The sequence below is a fragment of the Engystomops pustulosus genome, chromosome 9 (assembly GCF_040894005.1).
Source record: "Engystomops pustulosus chromosome 9, aEngPut4.maternal, whole genome shotgun sequence".
NCBI lineage: Eukaryota > Metazoa > Chordata > Amphibia > Anura > Leptodactylidae > Engystomops > Engystomops pustulosus.
The window spans coordinates 8,839,361-8,865,142 of NC_092419.1; the positions used below are offsets into that span (position 1 = coordinate 8,839,361).

At 43.2% G+C, this 25,782-nt stretch overlaps 1 protein-coding gene across 1 annotated transcript; it reads right to left on the minus strand.

Moving 5' to 3' along the window:
- Window positions 1–11,133: 11,133 nt before the first annotated feature.
- Window positions 11,134–23,605, minus strand: LOC140077753 (cytochrome P450 2G1-like). The gene is made up of 9 exons (XM_072125194.1): window positions 23,266–23,605; window positions 21,264–21,426; window positions 19,513–19,662; window positions 17,846–18,006; window positions 16,854–17,030; window positions 15,800–15,941; window positions 15,337–15,524; window positions 12,809–12,950; window positions 11,134–12,467 (listed from the first exon to the last, which is right to left on the minus strand). The coding sequence occupies exons 1-9, from the start codon at window positions 23,443–23,445 to the stop codon at window positions 12,286–12,288; spliced, it is 1,485 nt and encodes a 494-aa protein (XP_071981295.1). The 5' UTR covers window positions 23,446–23,605; the 3' UTR covers window positions 11,134–12,285.
- Window positions 23,606–25,782: the final 2,177 nt, after the last annotated feature.

Below are 25,782 nucleotides of genomic sequence, written 5' to 3' on the forward strand. Positions count from 1 at the left end.
AACATCCAAAACTTACATCACATCCATTTTATTGCTAAATGTCTCACGCAATTTTGTGAAATATCTTCATTACATTCTGCCCAGACATGATTCTATTGCACCACTTCCAGCACTTTAATACAGCTGTATTATAAAATTATATTTATTGTATTTATGCAAATGTCTTTCCGGGACATCAAAATATGTGTACCAGGAAAGTGATCTACGTGTCTATGTAGATGTATAGGTCCCTGGTGGTCTTGAAAAATCATAAAAGGCTTCAGCACCACACAAGGCATCTTCGGTTCTTAACAAGGTGTTCTTGATTAGTCGTCGCTAGTCGTTGAAATGCGTTGGTCATTTCTATCACCATGTTTGCTGTTTGGATCCTTGTTATGGAATAAATAATACCTTTTTAACATCCAAAGACACCTTGTGTAGTGCTGAAGCCTTTTGTGATTGTCCTGGTTGTTTGCCAAACAGAGTTTAATATGCATCGTGCACCATAAGGACGGAGGATCTACAAGGGGTGAGCTGGTGTTTCAGCCTTGTGGCTTTGCAATCTATCTTTGGTGGTCTCTTACGAGGTGGGGGTCGCCATCTGGCATTGGCAATAAAGGTTAATTTAATTTCCGTGTGATGTGCTGTGACAAGTAGAGGGCCAACGTCTCTCCAATGTTGGTGTCTTAGTAGCTGTGAACTTTCCATAGAATGAGGAAGCTTATTCGCTTCTGGTCAATAAGGCGCAGCAGGGGTCATGGGGAACAATTGCAGTAGAAGTGGCAAATGAAAACATGGTAGCAGTTGTAGTGTTTACTTGTCCTCTAAGGCATTTGTCTGGTCAGCAGGTATTTTCTATCATCCACCACTTGATATCCAATGACATTGTCCTCTGATCACTTTACCGATAGTCACTAACAAAATAGCACAGAACATTGGGATTCACTATAACAAGTCCTTGATCAGGGTTTCAGATAAAGAGATATTTATTCTGTCAGGACAGATAAATATGAAGACAAATAAGTATCAGGGAACAGGCATGAGATCGGGGTTCAAGCTCAGGAACAGGATTCCGAGTACAGGTTTGGGATTCAGAGTTCCGGATCAAGCAAGATACAAGGTAAAGGTTCAGGAGGTCCCAGGATTTCAGATACTTCCAGGTTCCAGATTCAGGATACACGATAAAGGTTCTCGATCAGATAGGTAAACAGGATACATAGTTGTGGATCAGGTCAGGATTCAGGATCAGGGTTCTGGATCAGGTCAGGATACAGGATCAAGTTTCTGGATCAGGTCAGGATACAGGATCAAGGTTCTGGATCAGGTCAGGATACAGAATCAGAAAAAGGAAACTGGATTTCAGGTCAGGACACAGTGTTAGATACAAGTTACAGTTCACACTGGGGTTCAGGGTACCAGCTCAGACTGGATGAAGGCCCAGATAGAGTTTATAGTCCTGCTGGCAGGATACAGGGTGCCAGAGCCTCTGGCAGGATGCAGGTTTTCAGAGACGCTGGCAGTATACAGGGTTCCAGAGTCACTGTCAGGATAGAGGTTTCCTGAAAAATGGAAACAGACAGTAGGGCTACATATTATAGGAGAAAGTATAACCAGCATTGAGTGAACTGGAGATTAGCTCTTTATCCAGGTCTTGGGTGTTAGCCCCTGCATCACATAACCCATAACTGAGATCAGCATTAGGCTGCAGAATGAACCACTCAACTTTCCAGGAATCTGATACTGGCAGCCCCAGATGTGGCTCACAAGCTTTGAGCAAAGAGTCCATTCAGAGGAATCTGACAACCTCCCTCCTCCTTTTACACATAACCAAAAAGAGTAGGTTCTCTGTGATATCAAGAGCAAGGAGAGAGCTTGCATTTTCAGCAACTGTGGACTTCATGCTGATTCATGGAACAGGGAACTGTAAGATAAGGGTTTTCCCATCCCTAACCTGGACCATTTTCAGGACTTCTAGATATATAGCCTATAGCTTTAAGTCCCAGCTATGGAGCATAGGAAACTTGGGAAAGATACCTACGTTGGGATTGAGTCCCTTCAGGTTGAGACTTTGAAGAATAAGTGAAATATGCAAATACACAGAAGATAAACAGTGAGGCTCGAGGCTAGATGATTCACTGTGGATTATGGTGAAGCAATTTCCTATATCATGAAGTTCCTACTGCTATGTGCGTGCGGGTAACAGTGAGGGACGTGTCATAGTTACATCACATCTAGACTAAAAATATTGCAAAACGACTCATGCAATTTTGGTGAAATATCTTCATCATATGATGTCACTTTCATGTCCCAACTCAACCCAAACTTTCATGTAATCTTTATACAGCTATACTCATATTCTTCTGGCTCATGTCATATACTAAGAAGAGCCCAGATCAACTCTACGCCAGGCTATAGGTAAAACGCCAGAAATTGTTACTTTTTCATGACTTGCATGTTCGTAAAAAGATGTACAAGCCATAAAAAATCACCACCATATGTCGTTGCCCATTGAAGTGGGCAAGTGAAATTTTTTCCCTTGGTAGGGGATGCACCTTGCTCAACCGGACTTCCCGTGGGCAATGTAATATGTAATTTGCTTTTGTAGTGGCTTGAAAATGGAAAGCTTCATATATGTCTTCAGGATGTTTGAATATGATAACGCAATAAAATATATCATCTGTATGATAGTTGGAGGCTTAGTCCAGACATCGAATCAGGACCGGCAGCTTCAATTCTACCTTTGACCGGAATCCAATGACCTTAATGTATTAGTATATCCTAGTGATACCATCAATACTTACCATTCACCTTGAGCATCATGAAGAAATTTTCCAACGAATTTACAAACAAAATATTTATTAAGTCTAAGGATCATGAGTAAAACGTATTAATATCCCTTACACCAGACCCAATAGTCGCAATTGATCCCTCCACACTCTACCTGATCCCAGATTTCTGCAGCCTTTAATATATATTTAAAGAGCAGAAGGTGGACGGCACTCAGGGAATGTGCGGTGCTCTGGGTGCGGTTCAAGTCAGTAGATAATAGAAAGATCCCGGCACTCGCAAATGCTGATATTTCAAGTTTTAATATGCATCACTGCAATAACATCAATAGGAGGAAACGCGTTTTCGGCTCTGCACACGAGCCTTTATCAACCATAAACTAACAATGGTAACGAATACACTTAAATAGGAAGACGTTCCTCACATACCCTGCCCACTGACGTCACATCCTTCCGGAATCCCATGGTCCGAGGTGTGACGTAGTGATTCAGGTGTTCACATCATTTTGGGTGCGTTTCTAGGGAAAAATATAAAACAAAACAATAAGTACAAAGAACATAAGTTTGAGAGAACAATACAAAAAACAGGTAAGACATCGGAAAATCAGAAATCAAAGTAAACCCGAGAGGTCATAGTCTCGATTTAAACCCTTTGGTTCAAGTGTATTGAGTACGTGTATCCAGTATGCCTCACGGCGACGGAGAAGGACTTTGACATTGCCGCCCCTCCTGGGGACTTCTATCTGTTCTAGCACTTGAAATTTAAGTTGGGCAATGGTATGTTTTCGCTGGTGGAAATGGTAAGGGATAGGTAACAATTCATTCCTGCACCTGATGGTCGATTTATGTTTATTAATACGTGTTTTTATCGGTTGCATCGTTTCACCGATATACAGGTAGCCACAAGGGCATTTAATTAAGTAAATCACATTGTTAGAATTACAGGTATAGAAACCCTGAATTTTGAACTGTTGTCCGGTGTGAGGATGGTAAACCGTGTCTCCTTTTATTACGTTGGAACATTCTGAACATGTTAAACACGGGAATGTCCCTTTTCTCTGGGTAGCCAAGAACACTTGTCTAGGTACTTTAGTGCTCCCACCCATGTCTGCACGTATCAGTTTATTGTATAATGATGGTGCTTTTTTATTGCAAATCAATGGGGGGTTATTAAATTCCTGTATATTAGGATATGATGTCCTTAGAATATGCCAATGTTTCTTGACTACGGCATCAATCTTACCATTAAAAGGGTGGTATTGATGGCTAAACACAATTCTTTTGCTCTTATCGGTTGAAGGTGTAGTGGTACCCCTAATGGCAGTAGCACGTGCCTCCTTCAAAAGATGTTGGGGGTAACCTCTATCATGAAATCTGAGTTCCATCTCATCTAATCTCTTGTTTTTGGTGACTTCATCAGAGACAATTCTGCACACTCTTTGAAATTGTGACTTCGGTACTGACCTTTTAGTCGGATGTGGATGGTTACTCCTATAGTGCAGAACACTATTTCTATCTGTGTTTTTTCTAAATAGGTCTGTACCAAGTGTACCATCTGTGTTTTTATACACCATCGTATCGAGAAAACTAATTTCCTTAGTGCTGCTAGTCATGGTGAATTGTAGTTCACCTCGAATTGAATTGAGGTGTAGTAGGAACTCATCAAGGGTCTCCTGTGGCCCCGCCCAAACGCAGAAGACGTCATCTATAAATCGTCGCCAAACTTTGGCGTACTGCATGAACAAAATGTTGTTAAACACAAAATCCTCTTCAAAAGCTATCATATAGCAATTTGCGTAGGGCGGAGCCACATTCGACCCCATGGCCGTCCCCCTCTTTTGCAAATAGTACTCATCTTGAATCAAGAAGTAATTATCTGATAGTACTATATTGAGCATCTCCAATAGGAATTCTCTTAGACCAACTGTAATAGATGAATCTTGACATAACATCCTCTCTACTGCAGCACTACCTAGCGTATGTTTAATTGAGGTATACAGACTGACGACATCGATCGTAACCAGTAAATCAGATGGGGTGATGTTATCCAGTTCTTTGATGATGTTAAGGAATGATGTAGTGTCTAATATAAAGGAGAGGCTCTGTTTAACATAGGGGGTTAATATTTTCTCCAACAATCTTGAGGGGGGTGTAAGAATGGAATTGTTTGACGCCACAATCGGTCTTCCCGGGGGGTTAACCAAGGTTTTGTGCACTTTAGGTAAGATATAAAGCACAGGTACCACAGGGTCATGGTTTATTAAGAATTTCGTCAGTTTGTTATCAATAAGACCCTTTTGTACACCCATCTCTACCAAAGTCATTAACTTATTTTTAATCCTAGAAGTAGGATTATTGTCAAGTTTCTCATAGGTATCATGGTCGGACAGCTGACGATAAATCTCTTTAGTGTAAGCTACCCTGTCCATCACTACGATGGAACCACCTTTGTCAGCCGGTTTTAAAATTATGTCATTGTCCGACCATAATGACCTAAGAGCTCTATATTCATTGCCAGTGAGGTTATTGGATACAGTAAAGTCGCCAAGTTTTTGAGTCAAAATTGTAACATCACGTTTTACTACATCAACAAATGTTTCTACGGGATGGTATCGCTTAGGGGCATTAAAGGAGCTCTTGTTCCTCAGCCCTAAATCATCTAGTTTCAACAGGCTCATAGTAGTTACATTCTCAGAAGGTGGGATATCAACATCATTGGCAAAATATGCTTTAAGTCTAACATTTCTGAACAATTTTTGTAAGTCTAAGTCCATATGGAACGAATCATAATGTCCAAGTGGGCTAAAGGACAATCCCTTTTGCAAAAGACTCATTTGAGCCGAGTCCAAGTTCTTGGAGGAGATATTAATAACTAGACTGGGTACAGTACCTGTGATCTGGTCAGGGGTGGTTGGGGGGGTGGGATGGTCACCGTCGGTGGTTGGACCGGTTGATGGGTAGCGTCTGTGGTGACGACCCCCGCGGCGGATGCTCCTGGGGGTTCCCTGTAACCGCCTCTCCGAAAAGGGCGACGTCTGCCCTGATTCACACTGTGTTCGCTGTTGGAACTTGAAGAACGATATCCACCGCGTGCGCCATATCTGGTCCCACCTCGCTGCCAACCTGAAAAGTCCCGCCATTTATACACTCTATTGAGCCTATAATCTTCCAAGTCTCGCAGATATTTAATCCTCTTTGTTTCTTCGTTTTCCTTACGATATTTATCCACTAGGGTCTCCACAGATGATTTCAAAGTCGTGAACTCGTCAGAATTCATGCAGTCCTGCAATTGTTGTTTAGTAGATTCGGTTTTGGCGTGAAGTTCTTCAATGCCTTTTTGTAGACGTGATATAGTAAGTACCATTAAATCCAGCGAACATTTGTTAAGGATTTTTTCAAAATTATTCCGGAATTCGTCTTCTTCCGAAAACAGGGTAGGTCGTAAATGGACTCTCAGGCCTCTCGGTATACGACCGGCTTTATAGTATTCAGCCAAGGTTGCTGAATGCAGTTGATAGGCAGTTAATTTCTTTAAATCCCTCTCCCAGTCTCGCCTCTTAAATTCACTTTGTGGGATGTTGAGGAAGTCAGTCGGCACAGTTACCTGTGATATGATGTTTGCAGCTTCATCATCGCTGAACGCAAATGTTGCTGACATCAGGACCCAGGTGCTCGTTCCGTGTAAGTAATCAAAGAGCAGAAGGTGGACGGCACTCAGGGAATGTGCGGTGCTCTGGGTGCGGTTCAAGTCAGTAGATAATAGAAAGATCCCGGCACTCGCAAATGCTGATATTTCAAGTTTTAATATGCATCACTGCAATAACATCAATAGGAGGAAACGCGTTTTCGGCTCTGCACACGAGCCTTTATCAACCATAAACTAACAATGGTAACGAATACACTTAAATAGGAAGACGTTCCTCACATACCCTGCCCACTGACGTCACATCCTTCCGGAATCCCATGGTCCGAGGTGTGACGTAGTGATTCAGGTGTTCACATCATTTTGGGTGCGTTTCTAGGGAAAAATATAAAACAAAACAATAAGTACAAAGAACATAAGTTTGAGAGAACAATACAAAAAACAGGTAAGACATCGGAAAATCAGAAATCAAAGTAAACCCGAGAGGTCATAGTCTCGATTTAAACCCTTTGGTTCAAGTGTATTGAGTACGTGTATCCAGTATGCCTCACGGCGACGGAGAAGGACTTTGACATTGCCGCCCCTCCTGGGGACTTCTATCTGTTCTAGCACTTGAAATTTAAGTTGGGCAATGGTATGTTTTCGCTGGTGGAAATGGTAAGGGATCCCTTACCATTTCCACCAGCGAAAACATACCATTGCCCAACTTAAATTTCAAGTGCTAGAACAGATAGAAGTCCCCAGGAGGGGCGGCAATGTCAAAGTCCTTCTCCGTCGCCGTGAGGCATACTGGATACACGTACTCAATACACTTGAACCAAAGGGTTTAAATCGAGACTATGACCTCTCGGGTTTACTTTGATTTCTGATTTTCCGATGTCTTACCTGTTTTTTGTATTGTTCTCTCAAACTTATGTTCTTTGTACTTATTGTTTTGTTTTATATTTTTCCCTAGAAACGCACCCAAAATGATGTGAACACCTGAATCACTACGTCACACCTCGGACCATGGGATTCCGGAAGGATGTGACGTCAGTGGGCAGGGTATGTGAGGAACGTCTTCCTATTTAAGTGTATTCGTTACCATTGTTAGTTTATGGTTGATAAAGGCTCGTGTGCAGAGCTGAAAACGCGTTTCCTCCTATTGATGTTATTGCAGTGATGCATATTAAAACTTGAAATATCAGCATTTGCGAGTGCCGGGATCTTTCTATTATCTACTGACTTGAACCGCACCCAGAGCACCGCACATTCCCTGAGTGCCGTCCACCTTCTGCTCTTTGATTACTTACACGGAACGAGCACCTGGGTCCTGATGTCAGCAACATTTGCGTTCAGCGATGATGAAGCTGCAAACATCATATCACAGGTAACTGTGCCGACTGACTTCCTCAACATCCCACAAAGTGAATTTAAGAGGCGAGACTGGGAGAGGGATTTAAAGAAATTAACTGCCTATCAACTGCATTCAGCAACCTTGGCTGAATACTATAAAGCCGGTCGTATACCGAGAGGCCTGAGAGTCCATTTACGACCTACCCTGTTTTCGGAAGAAGACGAATTCCGGAATAATTTTGAAAAAATCCTTAACAAATGTTCGCTGGATTTAATGGTACTTACTATATCACGTCTACAAAAAGGCATTGAAGAACTTCACGCCAAAACCGAATCTACTAAACAACAATTGCAGGACTGCATGAATTCTGACGAGTTCACGACTTTGAAATCATCTGTGGAGACCCTAGTGGATAAATATCGTAAGGAAAACGAAGAAACAAAGAGGATTAAATATCTGCGAGACTTGGAAGATTATAGGCTCAATAGAGTGTATAAATGGCGGGACTTTTCAGGTTGGCAGCGAGGTGGGACCAGATATGGCGCACGCGGTGGATATCGTTCTTCAAGTTCCAACAGCGAACACAGTGTGAATCAGGGCAGACGTCGCCCTTTTCGGAGAGGCGGTTACAGGGAACCCCCAGGAGCATCCGCCGCGGGGGTCGTCACCACAGACGCTACCCATCAACCGGTCCAACCACCGACGGTGACCATCCCACCCCCCCAACCACCCCTGACCAGATCACAGGTACTGTACCCAGTCTAGTTATTAATATCTCCTCCAAGAACTTGGACTCGGCTCAAATGAGTCTTTTGCAAAAGGGATTGTCCTTTAGCCCACTTGGACATTATGATTCGTTCCATATGGACTTAGACTTACAAAAATTGTTCAGAAATGTTAGACTTAAAGCATATTTTGCCAATGATGTTGATATCCCACCTTCTGAGAATGTAACTACTATGAGCCTGTTGAAACTAGATGATTTAGGGCTGAGGAACAAGAGCTCCTTTAATGCCCCTAAGCGATACCATCCCGTAGAAACATTTGTTGATGTAGTAAAACGTGATGTTACAATTTTGACTCAAAAACTTGGCGACTTTACTGTATCCAATAACCTCACTGGCAATGAATATAGAGCTCTTAGGTCATTATGGTCGGACAATGACATAATTTTAAAACCGGCTGACAAAGGTGGTTCCATCGTAGTGATGGACAGGGTAGCTTACACTAAAGAGATTTATCGTCAGCTGTCCGACCATGATACCTATGAGAAACTTGACAATAATCCTACTTCTAGGATTAAAAATAAGTTAATGACTTTGGTAGAGATGGGTGTACAAAAGGGTCTTATTGATAACAAACTGGCGAAATTCTTAATAAACCATGACCCTGTGGTACCTGTGCTTTATATCTTACCTAAAGTGCACAAAACCTTGGTTAACCCCCCGGGAAGACCGATTGTGGCGTCAAACAATTCCATTCTTACACCCCCCTCAAGATTGTTGGAGAAAATATTAACCCCCTATGTTAAACAGAGCCTCTCCTTTATATTAGACACTACATCATTCCTTAACATCATCAAAGAACTGGATAACATCACCCCATCTGATTTACTGGTTACGATCGATGTCGTCAGTCTGTATACCTCAATTAAACATACGCTAGGTAGTGCTGCAGTAGAGAGGATGTTATGTCAAGATTCATCTATTACAGTTGGTCTAAGAGAATTCCTATTGGAGATGCTCAATATAGTACTATCAGATAATTACTTCTTGATTCAAGATGAGTACTATTTGCAAAAGAGGGGGACGGCCATGGGGTCGAATGTGGCTCCGCCCTACGCAAATTGCTATATGATAGCTTTTGAAGAGGATTTTGTGTTTAACAACATTTTGTTCATGCAGTACGCCAAAGTTTGGCGACGATTTATAGATGACGTCTTCTGCGTTTGGGCGGGGCCACAGGAGACCCTTGATGAGTTCCTACTACACCTCAATTCAATTCGAGGTGAACTACAATTCACCATGACTAGCAGCACTAAGGAAATTAGTTTTCTCGATACGATGGTGTATAAAAACACAGATGGTACACTTGGTACAGACCTATTTAGAAAAAACACAGATAGAAATAGTGTTCTGCACTATAGGAGTAACCATCCACATCCGACTAAAAGGTCAGTACCGAAGTCACAATTTCAAAGAGTGTGCAGAATTGTCTCTGATGAAGTCACCAAAAACAAGAGATTAGATGAGATGGAACTCAGATTTCATGATAGAGGTTACCCCCAACATCTTTTGAAGGAGGCACGTGCTACTGCCATTAGGGGTACCACTACACCTTCAACCGATAAGAGCAAAAGAATTGTGTTTAGCCATCAATACCACCCTTTTAATGGTAAGATTGATGCCGTAGTCAAGAAACATTGGCATATTCTAAGGACATCATATCCTAATATACAGGAATTTAATAACCCCCCATTGATTTGCAATAAAAAAGCACCATCATTATACAATAAACTGATACGTGCAGACATGGGTGGGAGCACTAAAGTACCTAGACAAGTGTTCTTGGCTACCCAGAGAAAAGGGACATTCCCGTGTTTAACATGTTCAGAATGTTCCAACGTAATAAAAGGAGACACGGTTTACCATCCTCACACCGGACAACAGTTCAAAATTCAGGGTTTCTATACCTGTAATTCTAACAATGTGATTTACTTAATTAAATGCCCTTGTGGCTACCTGTATATCGGTGAAACGATGCAACCGATAAAAACACGTATTAATAAACATAAATCGACCATCAGGTGCAGGAATGAATTGTTACCTATCCCTTACCATTTCCACCAGCGAAAACATACCATTGCCCAACTTAAATTTCAAGTGCTAGAACAGATAGAAGTCCCCAGGAGGGGCGGCAATGTCAAAGTCCTTCTCCGTCGCCGTGAGGCATACTGGATACACGTACTCAATACACTTGAACCAAAGGGTTTAAATCGAGACTATGACCTCTCGGGTTTACTTTGATTTCTGATTTTCCGATGTCTTACCTGTTTTTTGTATTGTTCTCTCAAACTTATGTTCTTTGTACTTATTGTTTTGTTTTATATTTTTCCCTAGAAACGCACCCAAAATGATGTGAACACCTGAATCACTACGTCACACCTCGGACCATGGGATTCCGGAAGGATGTGACGTCAGTGGGCAGGGTATGTGAGGAACGTCTTCCTATTTAAGTGTATTCGTTACCATTGTTAGTTTATGGTTGATAAAGGCTCGTGTGCAGAGCCGAAAACGCGTTTCCTCCTATTGATGTTATTGCAGTGATGCATATTAAAACTTGAAATATCAGCATTTGCGAGTGCCGGGATCTTTCTATTATTTAATATATATTTGACTCTGCTTTACCCTTAAGCCTCACATCCAGGCCCTTACTACAACCTGCCACATCCATCTTAAGAACATTTCTCATATTCGACCCTTCCTCAACTGTGGGGTCTACTGCAACATTCTTTTCTGTGGTCTCCCAACTAACGGGCCTCCAATCTATCCTTAACTCTGCCACCCTGCTAATCCATCTGTCTCCTCACTTCCTCTCTGCCAGTCTCTCCACTGGTTGTGCACATGAATCCATGACTTACAAAGCCGTCTACAACCCATCCCCTCCATATATCTCTGAATTCATCTGCTCCTCACAGGACGTTCTGCTTCAGTCTATTAACATTCACTCTTCTAACAATTGTCTCCAGGACTTCTCCTGTGCATCTCCCCTCTACCAAATCCCCCCTCTACCTCTATCAGACTGTCCCCCGCCTTCCAAACCTGCAAACCTCACCTGAAAACCCACCTGTTCAGGATCACCTACAATACACACTGGGGGTCATTTACTAAGGGCCCGATTTGCGTTTTCCCGACGTGTTACCCGAATATTTCCGATTTGCGCTGATTTTCCCTGAATTGCTCCAGGATTTTGGCGCACGTGATCGGATTGTGGCGCATCGGCGCTGGCATGCACGCGACGGAAATCGGGGGGCGTGGCCGAACGAAAACCCGACGGGTTCGGAAAAACCGCCGCATTTAAGACAAAAAATGTGTCGCGAAAATTACACTTACCTTCACCAGGTATAGGCCGGTGTATTTCAGGGCATTCCAGCGAGCCTCCGGGGAACTTCAGCGCAGCAGTGCCACCTGGTGGACGGCGGAGGAACTACCTTGATGAATCCCGGCCGGACCCGAATCCACCGCAGAGAACGCGCCGCTGGATCGCGAATGGACCGGGTAAGTAAATCTGCCCCAATATCGGCTCTGCTCCCTCACCTCATGTCTCTGTCTGCACTCACATATAAATTATAAGCCCTTAAGGGCAGGGTCCTTGTTCCGCTTGTTCCAGATCTCTGTAATTTTTGTATTTTGTACTTTTTTCTCATTTTGATGTAATGTATGTGAACCCCTTATTGACTGTACAGCACCACGGAGTGACTGGGTCTCCATAAATAAAAAAATAAAAATAATAAGGATTCCATAAAGTTACGGTGTGTCCCCTCATCTGGGAACTGCACACATCTTATAGGGTTGAGGTCTGGTTCCATTGGTGTTGGGTTCTGGTGTGATCTTTATGTTCTTCTTGTCCGTGGTGGTTTTCAGTGTAAATTTCTGCAATATAGTGGTAAGAAACAGGAAGACTTCTGTACGAGCCAGACCTTCTCCCATACACAGGCGTTTTCCTAAGAGGACAGAAAATGGGAAAGTCAAAAAACAATGAAGATGGATCACTGATTAGAATCAAGTCAACAAACAAAGCAACCACAACAATGTGTATCACTAAAGCTATAAGGAGTTCCAAAGAAGTGGCAACCTGAGAGGCTCGTGGTAGATTGAGGTCTAGAAACTGTAGATATACAGTTTGGGGATAGGCTGGGTCTACCATTAAAAAGCCACTCAGTTATTGATCGTAACCTTCACTCTACTTCTTAGAGCATTGCCAGAGATGTCCCTTGTAAAAGGTCCATAAGCCCGAATAGCATTTTGTGAGGGCCCCAAAATCAAGAGCAAGATAAGTGACTACCTGTTGAAAATGGCATAAAGGCCTCATTCTTCTTAAACTTTCCATTCTCATCTAGAAAATGTCCAGGGTCAAACAAGTCAGGATCCTTAAAATATTTGGGATCCTTCAAGACAGATGACAGGACTGGAATGACCAGGGTTCCCTAAAATATAAAATGGAGAACATCTGGGCATAAGTCGTAATTTCTAGCATTAATGTATATTTAAAAATGTGTACAATGATGTCAAACATATGTATCACCATCTATCAAAACTGTCTGACTGATTACATCTTCCACTGAAAGCTAGGAGACCCCCCATGAGTGGTTAGTTTTACATGGGTACATGTGACGTCCGAGGTGGACCTTCCTAAAATATGACGGTCTGAATGATGCGATATCCTTTGCCCAGTTTATTGGCTGACCGCACCTTTCTCCCTTGATCATTTGGATTTTTAGGGATAGATTGATCCTTAATAGAAGCCTCTTGGTTATCTTAGGACATTTTAATCTTTAATAAACTTACAAGAGGATGGACAGTCCTTTAGAAGTATCTTCGTACAGTATATACCATATTGTTGTCACACATTGGGGTGTATAAACTTACACCATTGGCATGTGGACTTTATTATACTACATCTGGCTACTCCGTGCTGCTATATAGCTTTGTCCATCCTTATTATTATTCGCTATGGTTGGCTTTGGTATGGTTGGTGAGCTGGTTTAGACAAGCCTTATGTATTTACGGAGATTGATCTCTGGTTATGCTTGGAAGCGATCTGATGTTGTAAGAAAGTTGATCCTGCTCAGATGAATTACTTACCTATTGGCTTTACAGCATGGAGACTCCTTAGTGATGAAAGCTTCATGATTGGCCACTCCATACCCGGAGCATAATTGGTCACCTGGCCTGCCCCAATGGACTTCCGTGGTGACATCACAGAATGGATGGGAGTGGGAGGAGCTTTATCTTTTTATACGAGACATTTTCTTGACGCGTTTGTTGGCTATTATCAAGTGCCCGGCGTCCACCATCAGGACACTGGCATCAGTTTAATATTAATATTGGATGCATTAGAGATGTAGAGTATATAACATCTACTGCATTAGTGAGTGTGTTGACTTCATAGGGTGGGGGTTAGAATAGGGAAACAACAGACTAGGTAGATGACTTATAGCTTCGACACATCCACTGCTCCCTTTATAGACCAATTTGGGTCCTGGCAACTAGACTTTTGTTGGGCGTTGAGTCTGATGGATTCACTCATACATAATGTTGTGTAGTAATATTTTGACTTGGTAAAGGAGACTATATTGGAGAAACGTAGGACATAAGCATGGATATTGATAGAGATGAGTCCTACTTTAAATAAATGCCAAATACAGGCCAAGGATTTACAGCTTCCCACAACACAATCGACAGGGCTGGACTTTCATTTGGTAGTATCCTGACTAGGGATGAGTGGACCCAATCTGCTTTGGTTTCGGAGAGTTAGGCCGAACCTTAAAAAAAAGTGTGTGTCAACTCTTCAAATGCTGCGGGAAAGAATGTGCCTGTGTTAAATGTGACGGCAGGTGCTATTGTAGGTGCTAACATTGTAGATTAGCACCTACAATTGGTGTCAGCACTGATCGCGGGTAATCCCGTGGTAGAGACCAAACACCCGAAGTTCTGGCTGAAGTATGGGTTCAGAGACTAAATTCGTAATGTTTGCTATGGACCTGAACTAGCCGGTCCCTAGTCTTGATTAATCCCTTATATCAACCTCCCGCTGTGACACCAAAGAATCAAGTTGTTGGTGCTCAGGACATCACGGCCAGTGGCTCAATATTCACAGCTAATGACAACTATACAGCAAATACACAGGGAAGTTATATGTCATGAAAATCATCTAGTTGAAACTCAATATAATGATTTTCAACATGTCCTACTGTAAATCAACATGTCCTACATTAGAAAGTGCATTGGACCTGCATGTAATCTGGGTTCATACTGGCAGCCCTCCAGGATTTATTAGACTTTAGTCAAGTTTTATCACCTGGGGAGGCCATTTATGTCCAAATAAATAGCAGGTAATACACAAAACAAGTTGCACAAAGTCAGCGTCATCAACTTTTAAAAAAATCTTCTAAAGGAAACCTACCAACTGCAGAGGTTACAGGGGCTTCGAGTAGCCTCAGCTCCCAGTGCCCGGCCAGGCTAGTACACGCCCCAGTAGCCTCTGCAGTTGATTTACATATTACTAAAATACAGTTTAATTGTTGGGGTGTCTATGGACTTGTTTAATTGTTTCAAGTTAAAAATTCCATTGCAGCCTAGAAGTTAAATGTTGAATTAAAATTAGTCTCAAATAATAGTAGTCTAAGGGAATTGTGGGTATTTAGAATGGATGTCTTCCAGCATCCCAATGTATAAATAGAGGGTAGCTAAAATCCTCATTTCTATGTGTTATATAGCCATTTCACCCATTCTGTACCTAATACCTAATTTCCCTTTTGTTGGTGCTACAAAACTTGTCGTAGACTCCAGCATCCCTCCCAATTGACTGACCTTTGGAACATAATACCCTCTGAATGTTGTATCTCTGCTGGCCTCATGTAGTAACCCCAGTGGTACTATATCTGCAAATCTGTGGATTTCATGACAAACAGCATCGGTATATGGCATCTTGGGCCTGTCTTCTGCTGACGGAAGACGTTCTTGGCCAATTACGTCATCAATCTCTCTCTGGACCTTATCTGAAAGTAAAAAGCTCTATGAGAAAATCAATAAAGAAGCAGAAAACGCAAAACAAGTATGGAAACATTTTGGCACAAAGAACAATTAAAGAAGTGGGTTAAGGATGTTTAGATTAGTGCATATGGATATGAACAGCCAAGTAGTAGTAACATGTAGGCCTAGATGTGGTCCTCCATGTGAGTTACGGCTGATCTCTGAGGCTCAGGAGACATTTTAGAACATTTTTGGTTGGTCATCACAAAGAGACTTAGTTGTACATGAAGTGCAATGTTACCTTGTATCTCAGGGTACTTCAGGAGGACCAGGAAAGCGTATGTTAGTGTCATACTTGTAGTCTCTGTCCCAGCAAAAAACAGGTCAATAACCGTCCCCTGTAAATTGTCCATGTGGAACTCCGTGTTTGGATTATTTTTTTCCTGGAAGATTAAAGTATTTGGTTATTGCTTTCTGCAATCTGATACAGACTAAGCCATTCACCGAATTGAATAGTAGACCAGCCAAAAGTGAGGAACATTAACCTATTTTCAACACAACCACCCAGTCACAGCATGTACCTTCTAAACCGACTGGATTAGAGCTTGGATCATCCTGTGGTCCATTCCACATACCCACCCAACACACTAACTACCACCCTGTTCAAGAGGAATAATAAAACCCAGCTAGTGTTACTCATTAACGGGAACCTGTCATCAGCACTTGGTCTCTTAAACCACTACCAGTATATTGTCAAGCATTGTGATACTTTCTAGCTTTTGTGTTTTACATGGACCTCGGTGGTGGCATCATCTAGAAAATCTACTTTGAAGTGAGATGTAAATTTGTTGTATAAAGTTAAGGAGGCAGATGAGTTTAAGACTAAAGTCAAGGTGGGGAGCTCTGATCACCTCCTCCTCTGTGGTTGACATCATGCATTGGGCTTCAGGAGATCTGGTTAGTGATGTCTTTGGATGCAGGACCATCAGTGAGAGAGTGAGAGAGCTTGACTTCAGTGTTAAACTCTCCACCTCCTTGACTTCATAAAACCAGTTTTCATCTCAGTTCAAAGTTGATTTTCTGGATTATTCCACTACACTGGATCATGAAAGAAACCTGCTCTGGAAGGTGTTCAGCTGCTTGGCAACATACTGGTAGTGGTTTATTAGGTCAATTTCTGCTAACAGGTTCCCTTTAATATTATGTACCCAAATATATGTACACTTGAAATGTCTTCACTTCCCCTTTAAGAATGTTCTACTGAAGATGACACTGTATGTTTTACACCTTTTTCCAATGTTTGGCTTTACTTACTGAAACCAAACCGGATTGGGTCCATTGTAAATGTATCTCACCTCTTCCATCTTAACGAGAAAACAGTCAATAAAGTCCCTTGGACAGTTCTTGTCTAACGTCTCTTGATGGGATCTGATCATGTCCATGACAAAATCCTTCAGATTTTGACTAAGAACAAATAAATTCTGATGTGGTCCAGGGAGCATCTTCATCAAATCTGGATACATGTTCAGTAACTAAAATATCAGATTGGTAAATGATGAATTACAAAATGAATATTTCTAGGTTGTTTCAGGGATAGAGACAGTCAATGTGACCAATGTACACATACAGGATGTATATGGTGACAGCCTGGCAGCTTCCATCACATGGAGGAGCAGGGAACATGTTATACATGATAGAAATCATAAGTAAACAAGTAGCATAAAGTCTGCAGCCTTTGTTGTGTGAGCACAAAGGGTTAATAGCTTATCTGCACAGAGCTGATACTGCGATGACAAGGTGGGGGAAGGGCTGCATCATGAGGTGCAGAGAGAGACAGAAAAAGGTTGTAAAATCACAGAGTGGGATGGAGGAAATGGGAAAATCTTGTGCCTCACTATTCTGTGCAGGAGACATATGTATCCACTGTTCTGAACACATCTAACTGTGCTACATACATAAAGAGAACTGTCACACAACCTCCTCCTCTGTGAGTAGGGAGCAGCAGGCCATATCCTGCCATGAAACCATCAGATAAACTAACTATGGGACTCCTAGGGTTGTCAGCTAAGGCAGAGGAAGCAGCTACTGCAGCACTGAGGTAAACTTCCTCAAAACAGAAGTTAGACTCACAGGTCTGTAGTTTCCAGGACTGCTTTTTGATCCTTTTTTGTATATTGGTACCACATTTGCTATGCGCTAGTCCTGTGGAACAGAACCAGTCCTCAGGGAATCTTCAAATATTAAAAATAACAGTTTGTCTATCATGGTACATAGTTCATGCAGAACCCGGGGGTTTGTCTATCTTAAATTTTACAAAAGATGTTAAAACATTTTAGCAATTCATTACCTGTCCTGAGGCAGAACTCACAAGCCGGAAGATTTCTCTGATGTAGGATAGAAGAGACATGAACTTCTTGTCCTCATAGTCAAATCGCTCACCAAACACAATAGAGCAGATGACATTGGACACGGCCAGCCCCAGCAAGTATTTAGGATCAAACAGAGAATCTGATTGTAAAATTGCAAAGAGTAAAAATAAATGTATTTGATAAACTTTATATAACCTAAATATAAAATACAATGGTCATAATGGGGCTCATTTACTTACCTGGTCCAGTCGCGACCCAGCGACGCGTTCTCCGAAGAGGATTCGGGTTCTGCCGGGATTCACTAAGGTCATGTGCCTGAGTTCCTGCATGTGTCGCTGCTGCGCTGAGGTCCACCGGAGTTCACCTGCTTCTTCCTGGTGCATGAAAGTGCTTGATCTTGTGACACAAATCGCTTTTTAAATTCCACGGTTTTTCAAAATCCGTTGGGTTGTCCGATGGCCACGCCCCAGATTTCTGTCGCATGAAAGCCCCCGCAATTGTGCTGAAATCCAATCACAGTGCCAAAAACCCTGGCGGAATTTGTCACAAAACTGAAAAATTTAGGACGGAAATGCACGATTTGGGCCCTTAGTAAATGAGCCCCAATATCTCTCAATGTATGAAACACTTGAAGGGCTTTTCCTGAAATCCTGGAAACCTCTCAGGGTCCGGGCTCTAAGTTCCGGTGTTTCGGCACTCTCCTGAACTTTGACACTTCCAGTCATCATAGAGTAACAATTCTTTCCAAAACGGTGGTACATAATTTTTAATGGTGAGTCTGTTGACCCCAACCGGGGCCCGGCCCCAAAATTATAATGAAGTTTGAGTTCACTCAACACTACCAGAAGCTTTTCAGATCGGGGCCTCAGCAAAACCGGGACATCACTTTCTCTATGTCTACATTTGCAGAAGACCAGGAGACTGCTGAAGTATTGTGACTAGGTAAATATAATTATTTTTTAAGACCCTGGCTCTGGCTATCATGGGGTTTTTCTAGGACTCCTGTAAAATCTCTTTAAACTATAACTCCAAAATTTCATAAAGAAACATATTACTAGTTGCCTATCCTCCTGGTTTGGCAAAAGACACTATATAAATAACCAAGACTTCACGGTTTTGGCCAGAAGACACTTTGTGATCATGCATTAAACAGTATGGCCAGATGTTTGGTGTCAACAAGAAACACGGGAAATAGTAACTTCAGGACGACCCAGAGAAGATGTCAGCAAGAAAGAAGTGGTCCATCTGCCGTGGTATGGCCAGGACATTTGGTGTGGAGAAGTGGACAATTTTGGTGGCACTTCTCCTCAATGCTTTTTTTAAAAAGTAGGTCACAACTTCAGATTACTGTCCCTATGAAGACTTAAGGCAAGTCTGTTGATGTTTTCATAAGACAGGAGTCTACCAAGCATGGATCCTGTGCAACATTGTTGGCACAATGTTATGGTTTTCATTCGAAGTTGATAGAGCTTGTTGGGTGCCTCCAGTGCTTGTTAATGAAGAGTTGTTGGTTAATTATTAGTCCATGGAACTCGTTGGACATCCAGTGTCATCATTTTACAGACCTGGAACCCCATTGCCGGTCTAAGCAGCCTTATGTAGTGTATATATTTCTGTCACCCTCATACTATATTTACCATCATACCTTTATGCTCCATGAATCTCTCCGCTAGGCACTGGGCCTCCTCCTGGATTCGCTCCTCCACACTCCTCTTCCCCAGACCAAAACTTCTTAAGGTCATAAGAGAGAAGCGTCGCATTGTTTTCCACCTCTCTCCATTGCTCAAAGAGATTCCTGCAACAAGACAAGAGTGTGAGTATGAGTGTGCTTGGAGAGAGGATCCTGCCAGAGGGGGCGCACACCAGTATGTCAGTGTGCTTGGTTTGCAATGCTTCATCCTAGTGGTAGGCGTCCTTTAAAGGAAATTTACCATTTGTTTTTATTCATTGTGACTCCAGGGGTGGTGGACCCATTGAACCACCGCGAGTGATGACCTAAGCCAACACCTGGGAGCGGAATCTAAGTGGCCACCGGTTTTCACAAGAACCGGGTTGGACTTCCCAAGGGGAAGTAGAGAATCTTGAGACAGGATCGTGGTCGGGACAGGCTGGAGGCCAGGAGAGCCGGCACGGGATCGGAGTCAGGTACAAGAAAGAAGGTCAGGGCTGGTAGCAGAGTAGCAAATTCCGGAACAAAGCCAGGGTCAAAACTGGAATTTGCAATATCAGTGTATAGGATCAGGGGCAAGCCTTCTCTAGGGCACTAAGCGCAAAGATCCGGCAGCAGACACAGAAAGGGGGTGGTCAATCATCAGCGCACTGGCCATTTAAATCTTACAGAGCGGTGAGCGAACCTACTAGGAGGTGGGGACTTGTGCGCCGGAGTGTGGGGACTGGAGCAAGGGAAGGTAAGTGAGGCTGCAGGCTGGATTTGGGGGCACAGGGAGGCAGATAGGTGCACCTACAACCTGGGACATGGCTCATAGGAGCACACACCTTGAGAATGCTGTAGCTACACTGATGCAGAAACATATCTTGTTTAATCCCCGATCCGAGTAGTTTTGCTAAAAAAAACTATTGTAAAATTCAGGACCTTGGGAAAGCTGGGTTGCATGCTGCCTACCATATATAAACACATAACATGGAGCTTCCTGAACTGTCCAGACAGGACTAATCAACCTGAGATGGATGACTCATACACAGCAGTCGGGGGATGGTACAGTGATTGATTACTTCTGCCTGTCAGCCACAACACAGTGATTACATCATTCTCTAGAGCAGAGCATAATTAGGGTAAGAGGAGAAGTGCAGGGCAGCCACAGGAGTGACAGAGTCTCATTATCATAATTGTATAATTGTTTTTTTAGCAAAACCACTCGGTTCAGGGATTAAACAAGATATGTTTCTGCATCACTGTAGCTACAGCATTCTCAAGGTATGTTTGGTTCACAATGCATAAAGCAGATGGTAGTTTTCCTTTAAAGGGCATCTATCACCAGGATGAAGGATTGTAAACCAAGCACACTGACCTACAGGTGTGCACGTCCTCTGACAGGATCCGTTCTTCTTTTAGCTTCTTATGCCCTCATTTGGTTAATTTAAAAAGCCTTTATTTGTAAAAACAAGGGCATAAGAAGCTAAAATATGAGCAGATCCTGCCAGAGCGGGAGAACACCAGTATGTCAGTGTGCTTGGTTTACAATCCTTCATCCTGGTGGTAGATGCCCTTGAATGTTAAAATTCTGGTATATTCCACATATAGAACATGGGTAGATACTCTTGCACTTGCAATGACTCTACTTCAATCCCATTCAAATCTGCAAATTTCATTGACAATAAATTAAGTGGTTTATGAATGTGTTCATTTTTATGTCAAAATAATTTTTGGCCTCTTACCATAAGTTTTAAACAATATTTCGTTCAATTTTAAGTTTCCTCGGTCACTAAATACATCACTGTGCTCCACCAGAGCTTCTCGTACAGCATCATAGCCAATGAGTATGATCCCCCGATAGTTAGCCAGATATGTCGTGTACACAGGTCCATAGGTATCACTTAGCTGTAAAGAGATGGATTATCAGATAGGATACTATGTACAATCTGCTCAGCTCCTCCTGCTCTATAACATGCTGCCTGCAGATAGGATAATATGTACAATCTCCTCAGCTCCTCCTGCTCTATAACATGCTACCCGCAGATAGGACTATGTACAATACACACAACTCCTCCTGCTCTATAACATGCTGCCTGCAGATAGGATAATATGTACAATCTGCTCAGCTCCTCCTGCTCTATAACATGCTGCCTGCAGATAGGACACTATGTACAATCTGCTCAGCTCCTCCTGCTCTATAACATGCTGCCTGCAGATAGGACACTATGTACAATCTGCTCAGCTCCTCCTGCTCTATAACATGCTGCCTGCAGATAGGACACTATGTACAATCTTCTCAGCTCCTGCTGCTCTATAACATGCTGCCTGCAGATAAGACACTATGTACAATCTACTGAGCTCCTCCTGCTCCATAACATGCTGCCTGCGGATAGGACACTATGTACAATCTGCTCAGCTCCTCCTGCTCTATAACATGCTGCCTGCGGATAGGACACTATGTACAATCTGCTTCGCTCCTCCTGCTCCATAACATGCTGCCTGCAGATAGGACACTATGTACAATCTGCTCAGCTTCTGTTGCTCTATAACATGCTGCCTGCAGATAGGACACTATGTACAATCTGCTCAGCTCCTCCTGCTCTATAACATGCTGCCTGCAGATAGGACGCTATGTACAATCTGCACAGCTCATCCTGCTCTATAACATGCTGCCTGCAGATAGGACACTATGTATAATCTGCTCAGCTCCCCCTGCTCTATAACATGCTGCCTGCAGATAGGACACTATGTACAATCTGCTCAGCTCCTCTTGCTCTATAACATGCTGCCTGCAGATAGGACGCTATGTACAATCTGCTCAGCTCCTCTTGCTCTATAACATGCTGCCTGCAGATAGGACACTATGTACAATCTACTGAGCTCCTCCTGCTCCATAACATGCTGCCTGCAGATAGGACACTATGTACAATCTGCTCAGCTTCTGTTGCTCTATAACATGCTGCCTGCATATAAGACACTATGTACAATCTGCTCAGCTCCTGTTGCTCTATAACATGCTGCCTGCAGATAGGACACTATGTACAATCTGCTCAGCTCCTGTTGCTCTATAACATGCTGCCTGCAGATAGGACACTATGTACAATCTGCTCAGCTCCTCCTGCTCTATAACATACTGCCTGCAGATAAGACACTATGTACAATCTACTGAGCTCCTCCTGCTCTATAACATGCTGCCTGCAGATAAGACACTATGTACAATCTGCTCAGCTCCTCCTGCTCTATAACATGCTGCCTGCAGATAGGACACTATGTACAATCTGCTCAGCTCCTGTTGCTCTATAACATGCTGCCTGCAGATAAGACACTATGTACAATCTACTGAGCTCCTCCTGCTCTATAACAAGCTGCCTGCAGATAGGACACTATGTACAATCTGCACAGCTCCTCCTGCTCTATAACATGCTGCCTGCAGATAGTGTCCTATCTGCAGGCAGCATGTTATAGAGCAGGAGCAGCTGAGCAGATTGTACATAGTGTCCTATGTACAATCTGCTCAGCTGCTCCTGCTCTGTAACATGCTGCCTGCAGATAGGACACTATGTACAATCTGCTCAGCTGCTCTTGCTCTATAACATGCCGCCTGCAGATAGGACACTATTTACCATCTGATTAGCAATCTGATAGATTTGCATTTTGTACAGACTGGATCTGCAGAAGAAGCTTTGAGTTTTATGCGATTTCTCGCTTACATGTACAATAAATGCTAAAAATAGTGACCCTTACCTTTATCAGGCCCCGTGGCATCTCTGTGGTGCTGATCTGTAGGGCGTTCCCCAGGACAGGCAGGGGCATGGGTCCGGGGGGCAGGTTCTTCAGGGTCACCCTCTTCCACCACTTCAGCAGGTATATGAGCAGGATGACGGCGGGGGGCAGGAGCAGGGCAGATGCAGCACTCAGCACCATGATCCCAGGTTATGGGGTCGTCTCCATTCAGGGTCAGGGAAGTGGATACAATGATCTTTGAACCAGACTTTCCTGTTTTCCTGTGGTCATGGAAGGTCGGGGCGGGACAGGATAGAATTACACTGGGGATGGGTTAGACTTTGAGGCCTAGGACTGATAGTATATGTCACTCTATACATTACAGTAATAGGGTCTAGTACAGACCAGGGTCATACAGGTCACACTGAGGATAAGCTGGACCTTTATATAAAACACGGGACTCATCACCTCCGATATTTATCCCATTGATGGAAAATGTTCACGTAGTTTTGTATAATTGTCCTCAATAAATAACCAAATCTGATAAGTCTCATGTATTTGATTTATTTCAGTTTCTCTTGTCATTTTAGGTCAAATATATTTTTTAAATTCTGAAGAATTCACAAACTTTGAAGCACCAGTGTATAATGGATTATATTGAGATATATAAAGATGAGCAGACCCCGGGGGGTTGGGGTCCAGGGCAGGTGCCAGCACTGGGCTAGTGCCGGGCCCGAGGTGCTGGGGGGCCCACATAAGGCTGTACATAAGGAATTCATGGGGGTGAGGGAGGCTGTATCTAATGAATCCATATTGGGTGAGGAGGCTGTATATAAAATAACCATGTAGGGGTGCTTGGGATGATAAACTAGGGAACATGTTAGGAAACAGGAGAAGGTTTTAGTTTCTGAATTTTTTATGCTGCCACGTGAGGTCACTGCAAAGGGGCCCACTGAGGCTCTGTCACCCAGGGGCCTACTGAAACCTGGTGTGGGCCCTGCTCGGGTCTACTGGGTTTGGCCAAACCTGGAAGCAAAGTTCAGGTGTGTGTTAATCCTTTCTAATAAGTCATAAACTCGTAAACACCCATGTTTAGTGCTGGCATCAATTGGGGGTCTATCCCTTACAACTCACAGGCAAAGCCTACAACAGCATGTAATTGTATCTGCCATATGCCTGGTATCACAGGGAGCAACAAGATCCTCAGAAAAATGGCGACATAGTAGACTCTGTGCTAGTAACTTCTTACTGTCCCTAATTTAGCACCCGAATTCCTGTTTTTGTAAAGAATGAGAATGAGAAAGAGTGTGAACCTCTAAACTAACCCATGACCTCTGCCCCTGCCTACTGGCCAGGCCATGCACTAACCCACAAGGGCACCTGCTCAAAATTACCTGCGTATGTGATCACAGCAGATGACAAACAAACAGAGAAATAGACCAAGGCACAAGCAGAATCAGGATATCTGGTTCAAAACCAAGATGGCAGCAGATACAAAATTGTTAGGAAAACAATAGTCAAGGACGTAGGTTGGGGAAAAATACACAATGATAGCACAATAGAGGAAGTCATACAACAGGTATCAGGAGACCAGTATAAGCTGCACCTGAATAAAGCAAGAAGCAGCTATATGTCAAGTTCCCGGGATGCCATCCGCACTGCTGACTGCTCTGGCGCACCTAAACCTATCGCTCTCCCAGCTCAGAACAAAAAAACACAATCAAACAACTTTCCATCAAACATACACCCGGCTCAGCCTAATAAACTAATCCAGCAGAGCAAGTTGTCAATCATAGCCTCAGTCGGAGCAGCCCTGGGAGTGGTCCACAAGCTCTGCACACTGCAGCAGGAACCCAATCAGAGAGCTTCATGGCTTCCCATTACCTACCCTACTCTAAAGCTACTCTATACAGTGACCATAATACTGTATATATGACCAGCCTTATTATTCCATCACTCATCTTAGTATCACTCAGCTTACTTCTTCCCTACGCAGAGACAGTAGTGTCCTTGCTCTGGTCATCGTCCGGGCTCTTCTGTAAATAGTATGGAGCAGCCCATTGGCTTGTAGTCATGTCAGTCAGACAAAGGGGCTAATTTACTAAGGGCTCCGCGGCAGCACTTCCCATCATTTTCTGTTTTGCGACGAATTCTGCCTGGATTTTGGCACACGCGATCGGATTTCAGCGCAATCGCGCCGACTTTCACACGACAGAAATGGGGGGCGTGGCTGTCGGAAAATCCGATGGATTCGGAAAAACCGTGGAATTTAAAAAACAAAATGTGTCGCAAGATCAAGCACTCACATGCACCGGGGAGAAGATGGTGAACTCCGGCGGACCTCGGCGCAGCAGCGACACCTGCAGGAAGTTGGACGCACAAGCTTGCTGAACCGCCAGAAGACCCGAATCCGGGTAAGTAAATGAGCCCCAAAGAGTCCATGCAACTAGCCGTTAAAAAGTTGAGATGGCAACAACCCTTTAATACAGAGTAGAAGTAGTAGAGAAGGAGTGTGACACAGACAAGATATCATTCCAG

Excerpts from the sequence above, each read along its gene's own strand:
- LOC140077753 (XM_072125194.1), bottom strand. The coding sequence starts at position 23,445 with ATGGTGCTGAGTGCTGCATCTGCCCTGCTCCTGCCCCCCGCCGTCATC. Across the intron at positions 21,427-23,265 it reads TGCCACGGGGCCTGATAAAG|CTAAGTGATACCTATGGACC; the intron begins GTAAGGGTCACT and ends ATCTCTTTACAG. Across the intron at positions 12,951-15,336 it reads GAGGGTATTATGTTCCAAAG|GGAACCCTGGTCATTCCAGT; the intron begins GTCAGTCAATTG and ends TTTATATTTTAG.